We start from the raw sequence: 20,053 nt of genomic DNA, 5'->3' as shown, positions 1-20,053 counted from the left end.
GTAAAACCACCTGAAGAAACCAAGCCCTCTAAAGTAGCACATCAGGGTGGCTCAATAGGTAGAGCACTTGTCTGCCAATCATAGGATAGGTTTGCTGGCTGCCATGTTACATGCAAAAGTGTCCTTGGACAAGGTACTGAAGTCAGATCAGTGAGTCAGCGGTTAGCAGCTCTGCCATGAATGGGTGAATGAGATGGAGTGTAAAGTGTTTTGAGTACCAGTTAGATAGAAAAGTGCTATGGTAAATGCGGACCATTTACCTACAACACTAACACCTTACCACCCACATTGGGTAGTTGTATATTGTAGGTCCCCCATACACCTCTAAAATGGCTTCAGTGCTCCTTTTCATTCTCAAAATGTGAAACAGTATTTTTGCACAAATGCTGTGCATTCTGTAACGAGATATTTTCTATCCAACCAAACTCAGCATTGCACAATAAGAACATCATACATAATGTGTGAAAATATGGTGAGTGAGGTAAGTGAGCACAAGTATTGGAACAGCAATATTTAGTTTAGTTATAAATCCTAGTGTTGTGGAATGTAAATGTCCTGAATGGATGATGGCATTTATTGCAGGTGAACCTACACATTAAAAAAGTTATATAATAATCATAACAAAAAGGGGCCTGGGGGGGTGTTATAGTAAGGGTCACTGAAGAATTAAATTGCAGAAGCAGCATGTAGTATATGAATAGTTGATGTCTGTTCTTTTACTTTTTTATAACAAAGCATATGACAGTGAAGACAGAAATAAACAGCATAAAAAGTGAAGGTAGACCCAAAAAACCAACTTCATACACCAACTGTAGAATAATACTGTATTTAAGGACAGAGGCTTGCAATATGTGTAAGGGAGCTCCACCCTCCCTGTTGTGCTACTGTACCCTGAACTGTAGAAATTATTAGGTTTCTTTTAGCACATGTAAGCTGGGTGGAATGACAGTAAAAAGTCTGACGAAAAACAAAAGCTTGGAAATATCACTAAAATACAGTATCCTAGCAGTATCTGCTGTATCCACAGTAACTTCAATCACATCAGTTCACGTTGGCAAATATTTATGAGCAGTTTGATCCGGAAGCACCGTCTTCATCATCAGGTGGACAGGCGACAAAATCAGCCAACATGGCGTCCATGGCTTCTTCATCCAGCTGAGAGACAAACAGAGGGATACCTGCTCAAACACTGTTTGGGAGCCTTGATGTTGAGCCATGTCAACTAGACTCATCCAACATTTGGACATAACAAGAAGGAAGTCCAGTTACCATGACTCAATATTCAGATAACTTCACAAGGATGACTGAGAATATTCAATGACATTCTTTGGGAGCGTTAGATTTGTATCTGAAGATGAGATCAGATACAATATGTCTATTTAGGCTAGTGATTTATGGGAATTGTTTGTACAGCTATAAACTATTATATTATATAATATAACTATAAACTATTGTTTATTATAAAACAATCATCACTTTTTGCAGGGAACACATTTACTCCCCTAATAAAACTGCCCCATTTATATGGAATATGAAAGCAAACAAGTGAATGAATTTCTACCTTTTTCTTCTCAGTGCTTTGTCCCACTTCCTCCTCTCTCTTCCTCTTCACTCCTTTCACCTCATCATCACTCACTGCCCCACCTCCTGCCTCTGTCTCTTGCAGCTCTTCTTCCACTTTGGCTCTTCTCTCACAATGTGGCTCCTCATTGTCAGTATTCAGACCCATTTCAGACCTGGTTTCAAGATCTGGACTTGCTGAGTCTCTTTGCTGATCCGCTTCTACCTGCTCCACTTGATGACTGGGAGGCTGGTTATCATTTACACTGGCTTTATGTGCAGTTTCAACCCCTGACTCCTGTTGAGTTAAAGACATCATCAAAGTCATCTTTAGGTACTCAGTTTCCTTGTGACAACAATGTTTTAATACCAGCTCCATTTATCAGCTATTGGATAAATAATGGTGGAGGGCACAGAAATACTGTGTTGTTCCTATTCTATAAAGAGACAAACCTGAGAGGCAAGATGAGTATTAATTTCATTTCATTTGTCCCTGATAAATTTTTGACAGAAATCCAGAAAATTTAAAATCTACATTTAAATCATCTAGCAGTGTAGCAAAAATAAATAAATAAATGAATAGTAGCCTGAAATTCCATCTAAAGTAGCTTTACCATTAGATGTCATTTGGCGTACTGTAACCAACCTATTGCTATCAAACCTCAAATTTAGTCAATGTTACAATAATGCAACCCTTGGGACCTCTTTTTAAAGTCAACTTGTTTACTAAAGCTTTACTAAATTTATTTCAAACTAAGATACCTCTTCGCTAAGGAAAGAAGCCTTTCTGAAGCCCTGAGACTAAATAATATATTTATACGCTGAAGTGAGACCTTAAAACTGAGTTAGCTACCTCTTTGCTCTGACTCTTTGTGTGGTCCTCTGAGGAAGCTGTGGCTTCAGTTTCACTGGCTCCTTGCTGCCATGAGCTGGCCTCCTCCTGCACTTCTCCACCTCCAGATCTTGCTCCCTCTTCCTCAGTCTCATCCCTCTCTTCCAATGCACCTCCAGTGACACACAGGATCTGTGGCATAGTGGGATCATCCATCCTTTCACATTCATCCTCATCTCCCTCCCCCTCTCGTGCCTCCTCCAGGACACCAATGCTCTCCACCTCTTGCACATTCATCCTGTCCTCTCCAAATTGTGCTCTGTTGGTTTGGACCTCCTCTATCCCTCCTTCTGAATCTCCCTCCATGCTGAGACCAGCCATCTCTCCTTCCTCCACTGCTGCCTGGAGCACCTTTCCTTCCTCCATGCCCATCTCTCCTGCTTTCTCCTCTACCCCCTCTAGTGGAGGTATGTCACCATCTTCATCCTCCTCCTCGTCCTCCTCCTCTTCCCCTTCTTCATCATCAAAGTCCTCATACTCCTCTCCATCATAAAACTCTTCATCAGCATAATCACTTACTTCCTCTTCCTCATCTTCCTCATCCATTCCTTCTTCCTCCTCCTCCAGCTCTTCATCATCATCCATGTCCTCCTCATCTTCCTCCTCCTCATCTGTACTGTTGATATTAATGACAGCTGAATCTTCGTTGCTGGAAGGCAGTGGCGGTGGTTGGTGCTGGTGGAGGTGCCGTCCCGGTTGACTCAGCTGATTCTGCAGGTGGTGCAGTGGTAGACCCATGGGGCCTGGTTGGCCTGATGTGGATGGCTGCATCAGCATTTGCTGGAGCTGGGGCCTGCCAGGCAACGAGTCCCCCAAACTGCCAGGTGGAGCTGTGAGTTGGCTGGAATTCAAAGGTGGAACAAGGGAGACCACTGAGGTGCTAGATGGAGGGAAGGAGTTGATGAGGGTGGTGGAAGTGGTGATGAGCGGGGAAGAGGTAGTGAGGTCATTGGAAATCGAGATGCCATCTATTGTGGTTGTTGTAGCAGTGGTGGGGACCATGGTGGCAGTTTCTGCTCCTGGTAATGTGACTGTTGTCCCTGGTGCTGCAGAGGCCATGTTCTGGGGATTTGCTGCAGCTACCGTGTCATCCTGCTGGTTTTCCACGTTGAGCATCCCTGGAGGAACAATGACCACGCTGTCATCTGAGTCACTAGCCAGAGAGATCTCAACATCCTCTGCTTCTTCTTTATCATAACGGACAAACACAGGTCTTTGACCGTCTGGAGGGCCAAGCCCGGCTGGTTCAGGCTGGTGGTGTGTGCGTGGGGACAGAATCATGTCACCTGGAATAGGGGCCTGACCTGGCACCAGTGAGAGGTGATTTTCCAGAGATCCCAGCAAAGAAGAGGGGCCCAGGCCAAGAGGATGGCGGGTGGGGAAGGGGGGACCAGGAGGAGGGCCTTCTAGGAGAGTTGGCAAAGTAAGTCCAGGTGTAGGTCCCTGGGAGGAGGGGAGCACTGCAGCAGTGGGGTTGGGTTTCAAGGTAAGGGATGGTAAGGGGAGGGAGATGGAGGGAGTGCGAGGGTGGAGCAGGGAGTTACAGATGGTCAGAGCCTCAGTGCAGAATGTAGAGACCTGAAACGGGAGGAAGAGGACATGAACAGAAAGACTCATTAAAACCTGTGAAATTACTGACGACAAAATAGCTTGTACTATAAATATGGAAACAGTTTTTGAATCATCTAACATCGCTGGTTGTGGTACAGCAACACATTTATTAGACAATCACAGAAGAGAAGCCACTCAAGTAATCATAAATCCATACAACTTTAAAAGCTTCTAATTTTAGTACAAGAAGTGCCTTTGATTTTTGTTGTGATTTAAATAAGCTGTATAAAAGTGGATTAACAACAATAACAATACTCGCACTCCCTCCATCTCCCTTCCCTCACCATCCCCTACCACATCTTGGTAGGGGAAGGTGTTAGGCCATATCTGGTACTTGATTACAACATTGCTATGCAACTGAGAGGTAGGAATGCCCTGAGGAAATGGCTATTCCACCTCTTTCAGAACCCTTTTCATCCATAGAACCAAAAGAGGTCAAAAGATCAGAGACCCATGTGTGGCTTTTCTCTGACAACTGAAAGGCATGAAGACTGCATACGACAGTCTGGGTGCAAATATTGCATGTTTTCTGTGTACATTACCAATGTTGCAATAGATGATAAAATAATTGTGATAATTTTACAGAGTGTATAGTTGTAGACAGATGTTGGTTTTCCAATGGCCAATATCTATGCTAGTCTTTAGAAAGAAGGAAGACCAGTCAGATATATAATTCAGAAATTTTTTTTGACACAAATATGTTGAACTGAGCATGAGCAATGAGCATTAATAATGTAAGAAAATATTTCAAAATAAAAGGTTTAACAAACACATAACTTACACTCTGTACCATCACTGAACACCTCACCAGTGGTGCAGTAAGGAATGCTACATTTTTAACTAACGCAGTAAAGACACTATAGTTTGTAGTAAATACATGTACAAAAAGAAAGCAGGAAATATCTGATATCTAGGGGATATTACTATATATAATTTACAAGAATCAGAGAGACACTATAAAAATAGGGGATATTTTACTAATATAGGATGTTATTTGTGTTGTCTGTGTTACATTATTCTGAGAGTCTTATTTGTTCAACAGGTGTTTTGATAAACTATTCGAATGGCCTTATACATGCTTTTATTGCACGTACAGTAAAAAGAGTAATGACATAAAGTTGTAATCTAGTGAAGTCTAAGCTCACTTCAGCCCCCTTTGTTCTCCTGCCTGTTGTCCACTGTGAGCTCCATCCATGGTCACAGGGAGTGGACACAGAGAGGAGAGGCTGCAGCAGAAACACCATAATGTTGGGTGTAACCTGCTAATCTAACTCACTGTTGTCATCAAGGGTTAATAAAATGTGCCCATGTGAATCACTCAAATATTCTAATATCTGTAATTTACAGTTATATGCATTATGCATATAAAATGCTTCCAGTGTAGGCTGCCGATGTGTTGTTATATTATTAATTGGCCAGGATTAGTACAGACATAGAATTAGAATTGCCAAAAACTGGTCCAATTAATTGGCCGTAAAATCTTTCTTCAAAATGGTTAGACAATTTTATCACTTAGCACTCTCTGTCCCTAATAGCATCACCTTCAAGTTACAGTCAATGCGTCCGTTGCTGAGGATGGACACAGCACAAGTCAGAGGAGGGGGCCAAGAGGGTGATGGGACCAGCACCAGAGCCAGCAATAACCTGATAATATATACAAACACTTTTATTAAAACATTTCACAAAACTAAACATTATCTTATGTACATTTGGCAGATATAAAATAAAATAATAAAAGATAAGAGCAAAACTGCCTATAACTGACTCACTATAGATAGAAGCACCAACATTAAGTGCAGCTGACAGTCTGCACTTTAAACTCATAGTGAATGTAGTAAGCACATACAAAATAGTTAAAAAAAAAAAAAAAAAAAAAAGGAAAAAAGTTACCTATGAGGTACACTTTTAAATTTATCTTTTTTGACTTAAAGTGAATAAAGGAAAAACCTGTATAGTTCTCGTCTGGAGAGGGCACTGCTGTACTGCCCACTGATGCCCCCTGCTGATTCACATGCAGTGCCGCTACTGGTCTGCTGCTGTAGACGCACACAGAGTGGCAGCACCACTTCATGAAGACGCTGTGGAAAAAAACAATAAAAAAAGGTAGAAAATCAGACTTGACTGAGTGCTATAAGGATAGAATGAGCAGTCAATTCTGTGAAAGATCATTCCATGTCTTTACCTTTTCTAAAAACATTATATATACACACATAAAGACCCCAGAAATCTCAAGCATGATAATAATTAGCAGTTCCTGACTGACAAAATAATTATTAGAAGTTAGTTCAGCAGTTCAGGTGAAAATTCTCATAGCTTTTTGCATTTTATCAGCTAAATTACTCTGCTATTAAAATGTGACATTTACCTTGTGTATATCATCCTTAAGCAGAGTACCACTTGTAAGTATGATTTGTCTCAGTGCTGTAAAGAAGAAAACATCTATGTGATAACAACAAATTTATAGTTCAAATACAACTTATATATTCAGACTATATTACCTCTGAGAGCTGAAAGGCAAGTATCCTGATTGGCCAGAAGATCTCCTTTTCTCTGGAGCGATGGCCCAACTGAATCTGCTATGACCAAAGGTTTTGTCCTCCGTGGGCCGGGTTTTCCCCCAGGAATCACATCAGCTGACAAACCCGCCCGTAGCTGTAGAAAGGACCACACAGAGACAAAAATGGAGAACTAGTTACAATACTTTCATGCAGTTGAATTAGGTTGTCTATTCTCGAAATATAATTAAATGTACTTTATGATAATTAAAGGTTTGATCAAATGAACAAATCACTATTTTTAAACATTTCATTATAATACCTAAATAGATTTAAAATAACTATATGGAATTTGAACTTACCTTGACAGACTCTGCTCCTGGTGTGATATCACCAAGCAGGTGGCTAAACAAGAGCTCTGTGTGGCCTGGGCTTCCCTGAAGAATGCTAGCAGAGGCTCCTGCCACCTGGACCCAGAGCTCTAAGGCTCTATACACTGATACCCGCACTGAACTTTGAAAAGTAGGGGACACAGAGGCAAACGCTTCAGCTACTACAGCTCTAAGTTTACATCTGTGAAGTACAGCTAATACAAATACTGATGCTGACAGTGCTGTGTTTTTGGTGCCTGTAATAAAGATATTGGTTACTTTCTACATACATCTGTAAACAATACGTTGGTGTTGTACTAGTAAAACTAAAGGACCAGATATTAAAACCCTGCAGTTACCTGTAGGCTCTCTGCTGTCCCAGACCAGCTTCATATGGAGGTGTCCAAGCTGACAAAGTTTGAGAAAACAGCCTCTGTAGAACGGCAGCGTATTGCACCATGCCACTATGTACACTGTAATATGCACATAGTACAGTGTCAGCAACACACAACCATCAATGTTAACACTGTGCTATTCACAATGTTTTAACTTCTGTATGTGTTAACACATCTGTGTTTTCAAGAAGCAAAACAACATAACCTAGATCTGACAAATGCAATATCTTCCAAACAAACAAATGTAATCAAAATCTGTGTGTGTACATGTTTGTCAGTACTTACACTGTGATGAGAGCTGAAAGCACTTCCAATGTGTTGATGTGTATGATTGGCAGCACTAGAACCCTCACACTTCCATCTCCTGTTAAGTTCTGACACATTGAAAGTTAAACAGAAATCGATTAGAATGAATACCATTTGTTTGGCATGTTGTAACTGTTGCCAAAGAATAAAATATGCAGTTCCCTCCAGAACTATTGAAATGACAAGGTTAATTTGTTTGTGTTTGCTATTCACTTAAGACATTTGGGTTTAAGATCAAACAGTGGATGTGAGACAACAGTTTTTTATCTTTTAGAATCTCAGAATTTAAGCTTTTACTGCCAACACACATTTCAATATGTTAAACAAAACAGAAGATAACACCATTTGTATCAGATGACCATTAGATATTTATAAACACATGGACAAAATTGTTGGTACCCCTCTGTTAATAAAATAAAACTGAAATTGAAACCATAAAGTAGTAATAAATCAAAATTTACTGAAAATTAACCAATCAAAATCAGACATTGCTTTTGAATTGTGGCTTAACAGAATCATTAAAAAAAAACCGAATGAAACGGGATAGAGACACGTTAAACAAAGGTGCGTCCTCTAATTAGCATCACAGGTGTCTTCGAACTGGTAATCAGTTAGTCTGCCTATTTAAAGGGTGGCAAGTAGTCACTGTGCCGTTTGGTGACATGGTGTGTACCACACTGAACATGGACCACAGAAAGCGAAGGAGAGATTTAGAGATTAGCAAGAAAATTAGCATGTTAAAGGTAAAGGCTATAAGCAGCTTGATGTTCCTGTGACTACAGTTGCACATACTATTCAGAAGTTTAAGGTCCATGAGACTGTAGCACATCAGTTCTATGTTCACAGACGCAAAAATGAAGCATACCAGGAAAAGAACACTGTCCCTACTGTGAAACATGAAGGAGGCTCGGTTATGTTCTGGGGCTGCCTTTTCATGCATCTGACACAGGGCGTCTTGAATATGTGCAGGGTACAATGAAAACCCAAGACTGTCAAGGCATTCTGGAGAGAAATGTGCTGCCTAGTGTCAGAAAGTTTGGTCTCATTCACAGGTCATGGGTCTTCCAACAGGATAATGACCCCAAAGAAACAGCTAAAAAACACGCAAGATAGATCAAAACATTGGACTATTCTGAAGCGGCCTGATGTAAATCATAGTCCAGGAATGGAACAAGTCTGCCTGCAATTAACTAACTGGACTCCACATTAACTTAAAGACATTAACTGTTATACTGGACTGCCTGCTGCCTACATAGCATGTAATCACCCATGAGGATGGGTTCCCTGTTGAGTCTGGTTCCTCTCAAGGTTTCTTCCTGTTGCCTTCTCAGGGAGTTTTTCCTTGCCACCGTCGCCCTCGGCTGGCTCATCAGGGACAATCTAATTTCATGATTCATACACATTCACTGTTCATGTACTGTTCTTGGTTGTGTAAAGCTGCTTTGTGACAATGTCAATTGAATTAGATTGATTGATTGCGCTCCTTACCTTAAACAAGGTTGCAATCAAAACATTACAACATTTTTGTCAAGCCTGTTTCATTAGTTTGTTTTTTAAAATGTTTCTGTTGCCACAATTTAAAAGCAATGTCTGATTTTCATTGGTTAATTTACAGTAAATTTTGATGTATTATTACTTTTGTCAGTTTCAAGTTATTTCCATGACCATTGTGGGTTTTTCTTTTATTAACAGAAGGGCAACAACAATTTTGCCTATGTGTGTAGATAATCATTATAGCAACAATAAAGATCAGTGAGCCTGTTCCAGAAGCAGTAATGCAGCCCAAGCTATGATAGTACCTTCAGCATGCTTATACAAGTGAGTTTGTATGTTTTGCAAGTCCTTTCCTCCTCTTTATTTTGGCCTGTCCATCACATTGGTTACCCATTTAACATCCTCGCCATTAAAAGGGAAATTAAAACGTTTCTCTGCATGTTTTGCAAGCCCCGTGGTGTCTGTTGGTGACTGTTTCTTCCCCCACAGCTGTCACAAAGCTTCTGTTGCAGCTGTTGTTTTGCTCGACTAACCCATAATGAGTACATCCTCACTGTTTTACCACAAATAACGTGGGCTACATAGACAATTGCAAAACTCTTTGGAGAAAACCTAGGCTGATTATAAGAGACGGCATCCATCCCACTTCAGATGGTGTGCATCTAATCTTTTAATAATATAGCCAAGTTTATTAGACAACCTAAACCATCTCAGAGTGGATCCCAGGATGCAAAGATGCAGTCTTATACGCCTCTCTGCAGTTTCCTTATAGCCGTCACCCAACCCCTCAACACAAAAGGAGTGATTTACAATAACTTTATAAAAATAAAAACTCTCACAAAACAAAATAAACAATCAAATGTGCACTTAAATATCAGATTCAATTTTCAAGATCTCTCGTCTAAATCCTGGGTAGTAAATGATTTGATAAGTGACCATCAATTAGATTTATTTTGTCTTACTGAAACCTGGCTGCAGCGGGAAGAATATGTCTGAATAAGTCAACCCCCTTAAGTCATATTAATGTTCCAAGAAGCATAGGTAGGGGTGGAGCTTATTAATCAACCCCAGACCTGAACATAGTTTTAATTTATTTGAGAGCCTTACTGTTATCCTCTCTGATATAAACTGAAGGAGACAAAAAACAGATCTTGTTGATAACACTGTAGCCTCACTCCAAACAACACTCGATAGTGTTGCCTGAAATGTGTAATTTAAAAATGCAATTGAAAAATGCATTTTGGAGAGGAGGGGGCTTGCCGTTCTCATTAAAATCCCCATACTGTATTAATCGCTGTTTATACATTCCTCCATCCGCTAGCCTGCTGCGTGTGATGTCATTCAGAGAGTCACCACCAGTCTGCAGACCAGACACCCTGGCGCATTATGATCTCTGGAAACTTTAAAAAGGTACGTGTGTCCGGGAGGTGACCAACACCGTGTGTGTGTGTGTGTGAGTGAGTGAGTGAGTGAGTGAGATAGTCACAGAGCTCCTATTTACATAGGACACTGCCTGAATTGAAGAAATGCACAGGGAAAACTCAATTATTTAGATGTCTACAGGAAACATGTTGGTTTCAGTTTTATTTTAATTTCAGGCAGACTTAATTTTAAAACAAGATCACATTACGCTCCGTGTAATGAACTCTTCTTTCATGCAGCAGCACTCACCTTATAGTAGTACAGTGCTAAGTGTCGACTGCCTTTTTTATGCACATGAGCTCTTACAGAAAGATGACCGTAATCCAATTACTTCAGTGCATGTAGACACACCGATTCAGAAGGAGTGATGTTAACGTTATTTCTATTCTGTTCATCAACAGACTCTTGAAGAAGCTGTGCTACCAATTTTGCTTTTCTCCCTGTCCACTAATGTGCAAAAATGTTCTTCTGGTTGGCTGGTGATTGTTACCCTCATTGGTTAGGTTTGTTTAACTTAGGCTTAGAGTTAGCTAATTAGAGGGCACAGTGGGGGCATATGCATGTATGGAACCACCTTGATGAGAGGACTGACAGATTACAATTATACTTTAATATGAAATGCAACTGATTTAGCCTTTATTTAAACTTTTAATGAAAGCAATGGAGAATTGAATTGCCACTCTTGACACTGAATTGCCAATGCAGAATGCATTTTCAAATGCTATGATGAAATTGCATATTGAATTGCCAATTGCAAAATTATAAAACACCATTTCTTGGTATAAACCGTTTTGTGTGCGTGCGTGTGTGTGTCTGTGTCTCTGCCTGTCTGTCACCAGCATCAAATTTTAACCTTTGGAGAATGGACATTTTTACAAAGTGAGGACATTTTAGGCATTTAGGGTTAGAATTAGGTTTAATCATTAAGTTAAAGTTTAGGGTGAGGCAGTTAGTTGTGATGGTTAGGGTAAACGTAAGGCAGTGGGCAGGGTAATACATGTGATAAATTAAAAATCGAAACAGAGCAGATCAATATGTCCTATTTGACAGTAGAAGAATGCTTTATGTCAATGAGTGTGAAAAAATGACATACAAAAATGTGTGTGTGTGTGCACATGCATCACTCACTATGCTCTTGAGGCTGACAGCGAGGGCTCGGCACACCAGGTTCAGTATTGGTCTGACAGGCAGACGAACAGCTGAGGTTGGGTCCACCCTGATGGACGGGAGACAAGAACAGAATACAGTGTACAATACATGTGCTATTTTGTTCCGTTTGATACTTGGTTTTGTTGCGACAAAAAAGCAGTACACTGTACAGTGGCTTCAGAAATTACAAAACCCATGTCCAGAAAAATTGCTGATAAAATCTGTCAATTTGCTTAAACCTTTTTTTATGGGTTAAACTGATAAATTCTAGAGGACTTAATGCTGTAACTGCAGTCCAAGAGGCTTTGGTAAAGAACTGAATTAAGGGTCTAAAAACTTTGGGAGTTTTTGATTTTGGATACATTTGCTAACGATTGTAAAATGTGTTTCATTTTGTCATTACAGTTTGTTGAGTGCTGACTGATTTATTTGTCAACAAGTCTTGAGTTAGCCTAACATTGCTGCTGGAAGACATGTTGCTGCTGGTATTTTAAAATGTAGTTTTTATGGCTGTGAGCATGTGAAATGTCAGTCAACTGTAATGAATATGCACATAAATTCTAAATACCCAAAACCTTTTTAAACAGAAACTATTTTAATGTCATAGAGTAAAAGTATAAACTGTAATATTTTTGTGGTTTAGTCAAATAAATTATTTAAGACTGAATGTTTTAACTTGTCATTGGTACATTTTAGCAGCTGGTTAACGTAGTGGTAAGATCACCGTCTTCCATGTGGGAGACTGGGGTTTGAATTCCAGCTGTGGCCTACATCCAGTAGGGGTCCTTAGGCAAGACCACCTTACGCTCACCATGCCTACCCTTGTAAGGCGCTTTGGATAAAAGCTTTGGATAAAAGCGTCTGCCAGATGACTACATTTTTTCTCCTGTCTTTTTTACACCAACTGACTTTTCTGGTATTCGGGAGTGCATAATTCATGGTTCCATCAATTATAACAAGTCGTTCAGGTCATCCAAATCACTACACTACCATCAACAATTCCTGGCAAATGTGAGGCAAGCCTTTGTGTTCTTTTTGGTCAGCAGTGGCCATCACCTTAGAACTTTCCCATGGATGCAATTTTTGCCCAGTCCCTTTTTTATTGTTGAATCAACACTGACCTTAGCCATGGTAAGTGCATTACTGCTGCATTACTTTTTCACATAGGGTCAGGCAGGTTTGGATAGCTTTTTTCCCTAAATATATGGAATCATCATTCAGAAACTGTATTTTGTATTTTCTTGGGTAATCTCAAAAAAGCAATCAGGAAGAGGTGAAATACTTTGAGTTGAAATGAAAGATGGAAAAGCAGTGGGAGAAAGAAAGACAGCAAACTGGCAATAAAATATAATGTATAAAAATATAAAGACCAGAATAGCTAAATGAATGTTTTTTTCCACAATCATTTATAATTTGTTTGTATTACAAAGGATATAAACTTCAAATAAAACAGCATAACAATAATGATATTTTTTCCCACATTGTTCAGCACATTTGTACCTGAGTGTGTGCTTAAGTGACAGGCAGACAGCTGTGTATCTATGCTGCAGCTGAAGCAGTAGCCAGGGATCTGATAGGTCAAGATGAGGAAAGGCTAGCTCCACCCCCGGACCTTCATACTGCACCGTTCCATCTGTAACAGCAAACAGCAATCAGTGCTTACCCAGCAAATAACTAACAGACTTTCTTCATGGGGTCTAGTAACGCATATAAAGTCCAAAAGACACATACACTCCCCTCCAAAAGTATTGGAACAGTGAGGCCAGTTCCTTTATTTCTTGCGGTAGACTGAAAAGTCTGACATCAAAATATGAATATGAGACAAAAGACCAACAATTCAGCTTTTATTTCCAGGTGTTACATCTGGATCTGACACATACAGTGAGGGAAAAAATTATTTGAACCCCAGCTGATTTTGTAAGTTTGCCCACTAACAAAGAAATGATCAGGCTATAATTTCAATGGTAGGTTTATTTGAACAGTGAGACACAACAATGACAAAAAAAATCCAGAAAAATGCGTTTCAAAAAGAGTTATAAATTAATTTGCATTTCCATGAAGGAAATAAGTATTTGATCCCCTATCCGTCAGCAAGATCTCTAGCTCCCAGGTGGATCTTATACAGGTAACGAGCTGACATTGGCAGCCCTCTCAGCTCGTTACCTGTATAAAAGAGACCTGTCCACAGAAGCAATCAATCAATCCAGATTCCAAACTCTTCACCATGGCCAAGACCAAAGAGCTTTCCAAGGATGTCAGGGACAAGATTGTGGACCTACACAAGGCTGGAATGGGCTACAAGACCATCGCCAAGCAGCTGGGTGAGAAGGTGACAACAGTTGGTGCAATTATTCGCAAATGGAAGAAACATAAATTAACTGCCAATCTCCCTTGGTCTGGAGCTCGATGCAAGATCTCACCTCGTGGAGTTTCAATGATAATGAGAATGGTGAGGAATCAGCCAAGAACCACTCGGGAGGAACTTGTCAATGATCTCAAGGCAGCTGGGACCATAGTCACCAAAAAAACAGTTGGTAACACACTACGCCGTGAAGGACTGAAATCCTGCTGTGCCCGCAAGGTCCCCCTGCTCAAGAAAGCCCATCTACAGGCCCGTTTGAAGTTTGCCACTGAAAATCTGACTGATTCAGAGGAAGACTGGGTGAAAGTGTTGTGGTCAGATAAGACCAAAATCGAGCTCTTTGGCATCAACTCAACTCGCTGTGTTTGGAGGAGGAGGAAGGCTGCCTATGACTCCAAAAACACCATCCCCACTGTCAAATATGGAGGTGGAAACATTATGCTTTGGGGGTGTTTTTCTGCCAAGGGGACAGGACAATTGCACCGCATCAAAGGGAGGATGGATGGGGCCATGTACCGTCAAATGTTGGGTGAGAACCTCCTTCCCTCAGTCAGGGCATTGAAAAGGGTCGTGGTTGGGTACTCCAGCATGACAATGATCCAAAACACACGGCTAAGGCAACAAATCACTGGCTCAAGAAGAAGCATATTAAGGTCATGGAGTGGTCTAGTCAGTCTCCAGACCTTAATCCCATAGAAAATCTGTGGAGGGAGCTGAAGGTTCGAGTTGCCAAACATTGGAGAGGATCTGCAAAGAGGAGTGGGCCAAAATCCCCCCTGAGATGTGTGCAAACCTTGTGGCCAACTACAAGAAACGGCTGACCTCTGTGATTGCCAACAAAGGTTTTGCCACCAAGTACTAAAGCACGTTTTTCGAAGGGATCAAATACTTCTTTCCTTCGTGGAAATGCAAATTAATTTATAACTCTTTTTGAAACGCATTTTTCTGGATTTTTTTTGTCATTGTTGTGTCTACACCTACCATTGAAATTATAGACTGATCATTTCTTTGTTAGTGGGCAAACTTACAAAATCAGCTGGGGTTCAAATAATTTTTTCCCTCACTGTAACTCAGAAAATAGCACCTTTTGTTTGAACTTACCCATTTGGTATGTGAGCAAAAGTGTTGGAACATGTGACTGACAGGGGTATCTTTTTGCCCCCGTATGTCCTACCTAAGTAGCACTGAATGTCTGTGCTCAGTTTCAGATTTGTTGTGCAAACATTGGCCATAGCCAGGGTGGAATATGCCAAAAAGTACAGAAATGAGCCTCAGAAATTCTGGGAGAAAGTTTTATGGACTGATGAGACAAAGATTAACATTTACTAAAATGATGGAAAATCTACATTTTGAAGAAAGATCTGCTCATGATCCCAAACATACAAACTGATCAGTGAAACAGTGGCGGTAATGTCATGGCTTGAGCTGAATGCCTTCTTCTTGGACAGTATCAATAATCTTCATTAATGATGTAACACACGATGGCAGCAGTAAGAAAAAGATGTTTACAAAAACATTTTGTCTGCCAATTTAAAGAAAGATTATCCTGCAGCAAGATGCAGCCAAAACAACAAAGGAGTTAATCTGGGGCAAGAAGTGGAAGGTTTTAGACTGGCCAAGTCAGTCTCCAGATGTAAACCATATAAAGCAGGGGTATTCAACTAAAATTTAAAGGGTCCGGTTACACAATATTTTTACAAGCAAAGGTCCAGAAGATTATAATGTCTAACTATTTACTGCGATATATTATCAAGTAGTCTGCATGTAATCAATACTTGACTGTCAAATCAAATTAATTCAGTACAATTCAAAAACCTTTTGACAAATGTATTGTAATGTAACATCAAACTGAGCATGTGGCTCCAGATCCTGGTGGACTGGTCATACTGGATCTGAGACTAGCAACTTTCTGTGATCGCACTTCAGCTTTGAGTGGGTATGGCTGTTCAAAACTTTTGTGTTTTGTCTCATAATGCTGTTTGACAAGATAGTTTTCTCCCAGTGGGTAACATGACCAAAAAGGAGTCTGTCCGAATTAAAAAGTCTCTGCTGTCTCACCGTCCTTTTAACAACTTTCTCCTCTCTGTCGTCTGTATCTCTCCTCTCTGTCGTCTGTATCTCTCCTCTCTGTCGTCTGTATCTCTCCTCTCTGTCGTCTGTATCTCTCCTCTCTGTCGTCTGTATCTCTCCTCTCTGTCGTCTGTATCTCTCCTCTCTGTCGTCTGTATCTCTCCTCTCTGTCGTCTGTATCTCTCCTCTCTGTCGTCTGTATCTCTCCTCTCTGTCGTCTGTATCTCTCCTCTCTGTCGTCTGTATCTCTCCTCTCTGTCGTCTGTATCTCTCCTGGCTTGTGAAGTCACGTGGGATTGCTTAACTTGCATTCAATTGACCAATGCATTCTCGCGTCCACTAAATAACTACCGTAAAGATCGCAATAGCTGCGCCGGTTAAAATCGAGGTGTGCCGCTAGATTTGGAATCAAAACGTTTGGTTTCGTCTGTAGCTCCAGGTCCGTATGGGACAGCTTCTTAGTCCGGACCGCAGAACGCCTTGTTAATGACCCCTGTTATAAAGCATGCAGTTACTGGCTAAAAATGAGAGGTCCAAATGGGGTGTGGTGCGATTCTAAATTACCAGCTGACTTTTGACTGTCACCATGAGCATGAGCAGTGCTTAACCTGTTGTTGTTGTTACTACTGTGCAAACAAATCTGCATGAATTACATGGTAAAAGTCAGGAATGCATATAAAAAATATGGTTCCACAGGACAATTTACTGACTGAAAAGTGTACCTGTTTCCAAACCGTGGTAGATGTGAGTCAGCAGGCCATTAGCTGAAGCCAGTAAGCAGTGAATCTGATTGGTCCAGCCCTCAGCTCTACCAGCACTCACCCCTCTGTCCAGCAGCCCCCCTAGACATGGCAGGTAACCATAACACTGACATCCCATCTGACAGAAAGATAATGATGCAGAGAGATTAAAAAATGCTACAAAGCCTGTAAGAAAAAAAAAAAAAAAAAAAAAAAAAAAACGGCTTAACTTGTTTGTACCACACTTGTCTGGACAGAAATGAATGAATGGCAAATAACAAAACAAAGTGTCACTCTGTAATGGATTTGCAACATAGAGTGAATTGTTTTTGTTATTACTGTAGTTATTACTATTAGAGTATATGTGGAAGACTGAAAAAACAAGATACAAAGTATATATCCATTTGTCAAGATATATTATAAAAAGTGAAATCACAAACCTCTTGTATTTTTTTGTTTGTACTGTCCATTTTGGAGAGGAAATAGGCTCCCAGTTTATCCTAAAAGGAAATTTAAAAAACTCAGGTGCAAAATACACAAAAGATCTATAATTTGTTAATAAATAAGATGAGATAAAGTTGCTACTGAGAAAAAAAAAAAAAACTTCATTCTTGACTTCATCTCCTCACTAGGTGTTTCTTACTCGGAGGGATCCACAGGCTCTGGGGTAGTAGGTCATACAGGCCATCATCCCCTCCATGGCAGCAAGCTCACACTGAGAAAATACAGGAAGAAAAGAGAAAATTTATTAGTATAAGGCATACAACAACTGACTAATTTTCACTGTTAGTTACTCTCATATCTTATTCAATTAATTATCATTAAAATGTCTGCTACAATTTGCCAGAAGTCATTTGGATGTATTTACAATGCCCAAAACAGACTATATTTTCAATTACATAAATGAAGAAAACCAGTAAAATGTCACAATGGAGAAATAGGAACCAACAGCTGCAGGAAATTATTTCACATAGTACTAGTTTTGTACAGCAATCTCATCAATGTGGGATACCAGTAGAAAGTTACCTTTACATTTACATTTAGTCATTTATCAGACGCTTTTATCCAAAGCGACTTACAAGTGAGGAACAAGGCAAGCAAACAAAATCTAAGTCAAGAAGAAACAACATCAAAGCAAAGTGCTATCAAAAAAGTGTTTGTTTCAAGAGATGTGAGAACAAAAGGATAGAAAAGTTTTTTTTGTTTTTTGTTTTTTTTAAGTGCAAAGGAAGATGCGGAAGAGTTCTGTTTTCAGCAGTTTTTTAAAGATTGCAAGTGAGGTGGCATAACTACGTTTCTACAGTGTGGCAAATTATAGCTTACTGTTTTCACAACATAATCTGTTTCCACCTATTTCCAAATAAGCTAATTAGCTCATTCACTAACAAAGACTTTCATACAAACACGTAAGATACATGCATACCGATTTGACCTTGTAAGTAAGTTATTGTTTCTGTGTTCACAACAGTATTCCCACAGACTAACAAAGTATAAGAAGACAAGTAACATTAAATAATAAGAGAACATTAAATTTTCTCACCTCAGCTTTAAGGCCCAGCAGAGATGTCAGGAAGCCTAGGATGAAGTTGAGGCCAACCTCTCTGGCCAGCTCTGCCAGCTGGGATGAGTATTGCAGCAAATCCTTTAAAATATTCACAGCAAGCTGGATGGTCTGAACTGGAGCCTGGGACTAAAGGAGAACATCCACTGACACACAACATAAGGGATGGAGGGCAAGAAATCTGGAGAGGTACAGCTGGACTGTACAGATTTTCAGATTTATCATAATTCAGGTTTTAGAGAGAGTCTGACAAAGGTGAACAACAAAAACAAGAATGCACTTGTTTGTGCCTGCATCATACCTGTATGACCTGCTGCAAGGAGCGTAGCCAGGAAATGCAGTGTTGCTGGAAAAGATCACTGGAGCTGTCTTTAACCAGGATGGAGAGCAGGCAAAGTCCTTCAAACCTGCCGACAAACACGAGATTCAAAGATTTTTTTTCTTCAGTATTACCACTTAGCCCCTCACCTCACTTTCAGTTCATTTTCTTAATACATTTATATGCACTCTTGTCCTTGGGTTTTATTCTTGTTTTTATCCTACTCAGTTGGTTCACATGATTTTAAACACGATTTGCGCTTTTTTTTTGTTTTTATTTTGATTCACCCCTAATTTAATTGTAGTGGCTCTTATATAGCATTGATGAACAGAATATGGGAAACCTACAATCAATTAAATTTGTCTTAAAATTTAGCAGTACACTGTTAGAGATCAAGGTGCCACTTCTTTCCTAAGATCTCAGCTGTTTACTTGTACTGAAACTTATAAAAACACCAATGGCAATAAAGCATAAGTATTTAAACCAGTGCACCAAACTCTTCAGGAACAAATGGTGGAAAGTTTTGCTACAGGAACTGAAGCTATGACGTGTATTTTAAGTTACAGCCTGTCGTCTGTGCAAACTATTTTGTACTTGACAAACTACATATGCTCTTTTCGGTTTGCAAGTCTCATTTTCACCGTTGTGATCTGATTATTTGCGATACGCAAAATGAAGATGTGTTAAGATAGCGACGAAATAAATGACACATTAACGTTGCTGTCTCAGCACAGCTAACGTAAAACCTTTATTGTCTCACCTGGTCTTGGACGAGCCCAGTTTGGCATTGCTAAAACCCACAAGACCCCCGATGGCGCTCGGGCCCTGCACAGATAAAGAAAGGTATTATCCCACATTGAAGACAAAAATACACAACAACCACCACACGTCATCCTCTATTACACACAGCTCTGCTGTATTTCCATGTGTCAGCTCAGTGAACAACAAAGCCTGGAACAAGTGCAGCACGGCGACAGAAGGCTAACACGTAACCAGTTCCCAAGCTAACATGCCTCTCCTGGCATGGCTCTACCTGTGTCTGGAACACGCCATGTTCTCTGTAGCTGCCCAGTAGAGCAGGTAAGTACTCTGTACGGTGTTCTTTCAGAACCGACACCAAACCCTCTGTTAGTCTCATAGCAGATGGGCCATGCAGCCAAGCGGATGTAGCCATCTTGCCTCTCCGCCAAGCGAACGTCACCACCGTGCGACAGGGTGACGTAAATTCAACGAGCTCTTTCTTGTGAAGCCGTAGCCTCCATGGTATTGTTAGGGTGGACTGAAAAAAGCGGTTAGTACTATCTAC

General features: G+C 40.3%; 1 protein-coding gene across 1 annotated transcript; it reads right to left on the bottom strand.

The window, feature by feature from the left end:
* Positions 1 to 694: 694 nt before the first annotated feature.
* On the bottom strand, positions 695 to 20,018 carry pelp1 (proline, glutamate and leucine rich protein 1). The gene is made up of 19 exons (XM_026352635.1): positions 19,781 to 20,018; positions 19,508 to 19,572; positions 18,730 to 18,835; positions 18,408 to 18,557; positions 17,511 to 17,582; positions 17,308 to 17,367; positions 16,850 to 17,006; positions 13,196 to 13,328; positions 11,675 to 11,762; positions 7,610 to 7,698; positions 7,289 to 7,402; positions 6,921 to 7,071; positions 6,562 to 6,715; positions 6,429 to 6,484; positions 6,011 to 6,141; positions 5,605 to 5,707; positions 2,414 to 4,030; positions 1,562 to 1,858; positions 695 to 1,155 (listed from the first exon to the last, which is right to left on the bottom strand). The coding sequence occupies exons 1-19, from the start codon at positions 19,919 to 19,921 to the stop codon at positions 1,063 to 1,065; spliced, it is 3,777 nt and encodes a 1,258-aa protein (XP_026208420.1). The 5' UTR covers positions 19,922 to 20,018; the 3' UTR covers positions 695 to 1,062.
* Between the last annotated feature and the right edge of the window lie 35 nt (positions 20,019 to 20,053).

Source organism: Anabas testudineus, chromosome 18 (assembly GCF_900324465.2).
Source record: "Anabas testudineus chromosome 18, fAnaTes1.2, whole genome shotgun sequence".
NCBI lineage: Eukaryota > Metazoa > Chordata > Actinopteri > Anabantiformes > Anabantidae > Anabas > Anabas testudineus.
The sequence above is the reverse complement of the archived record's forward strand: the minus strand, read 5'-3'. Positions and strand labels throughout refer to the sequence as shown.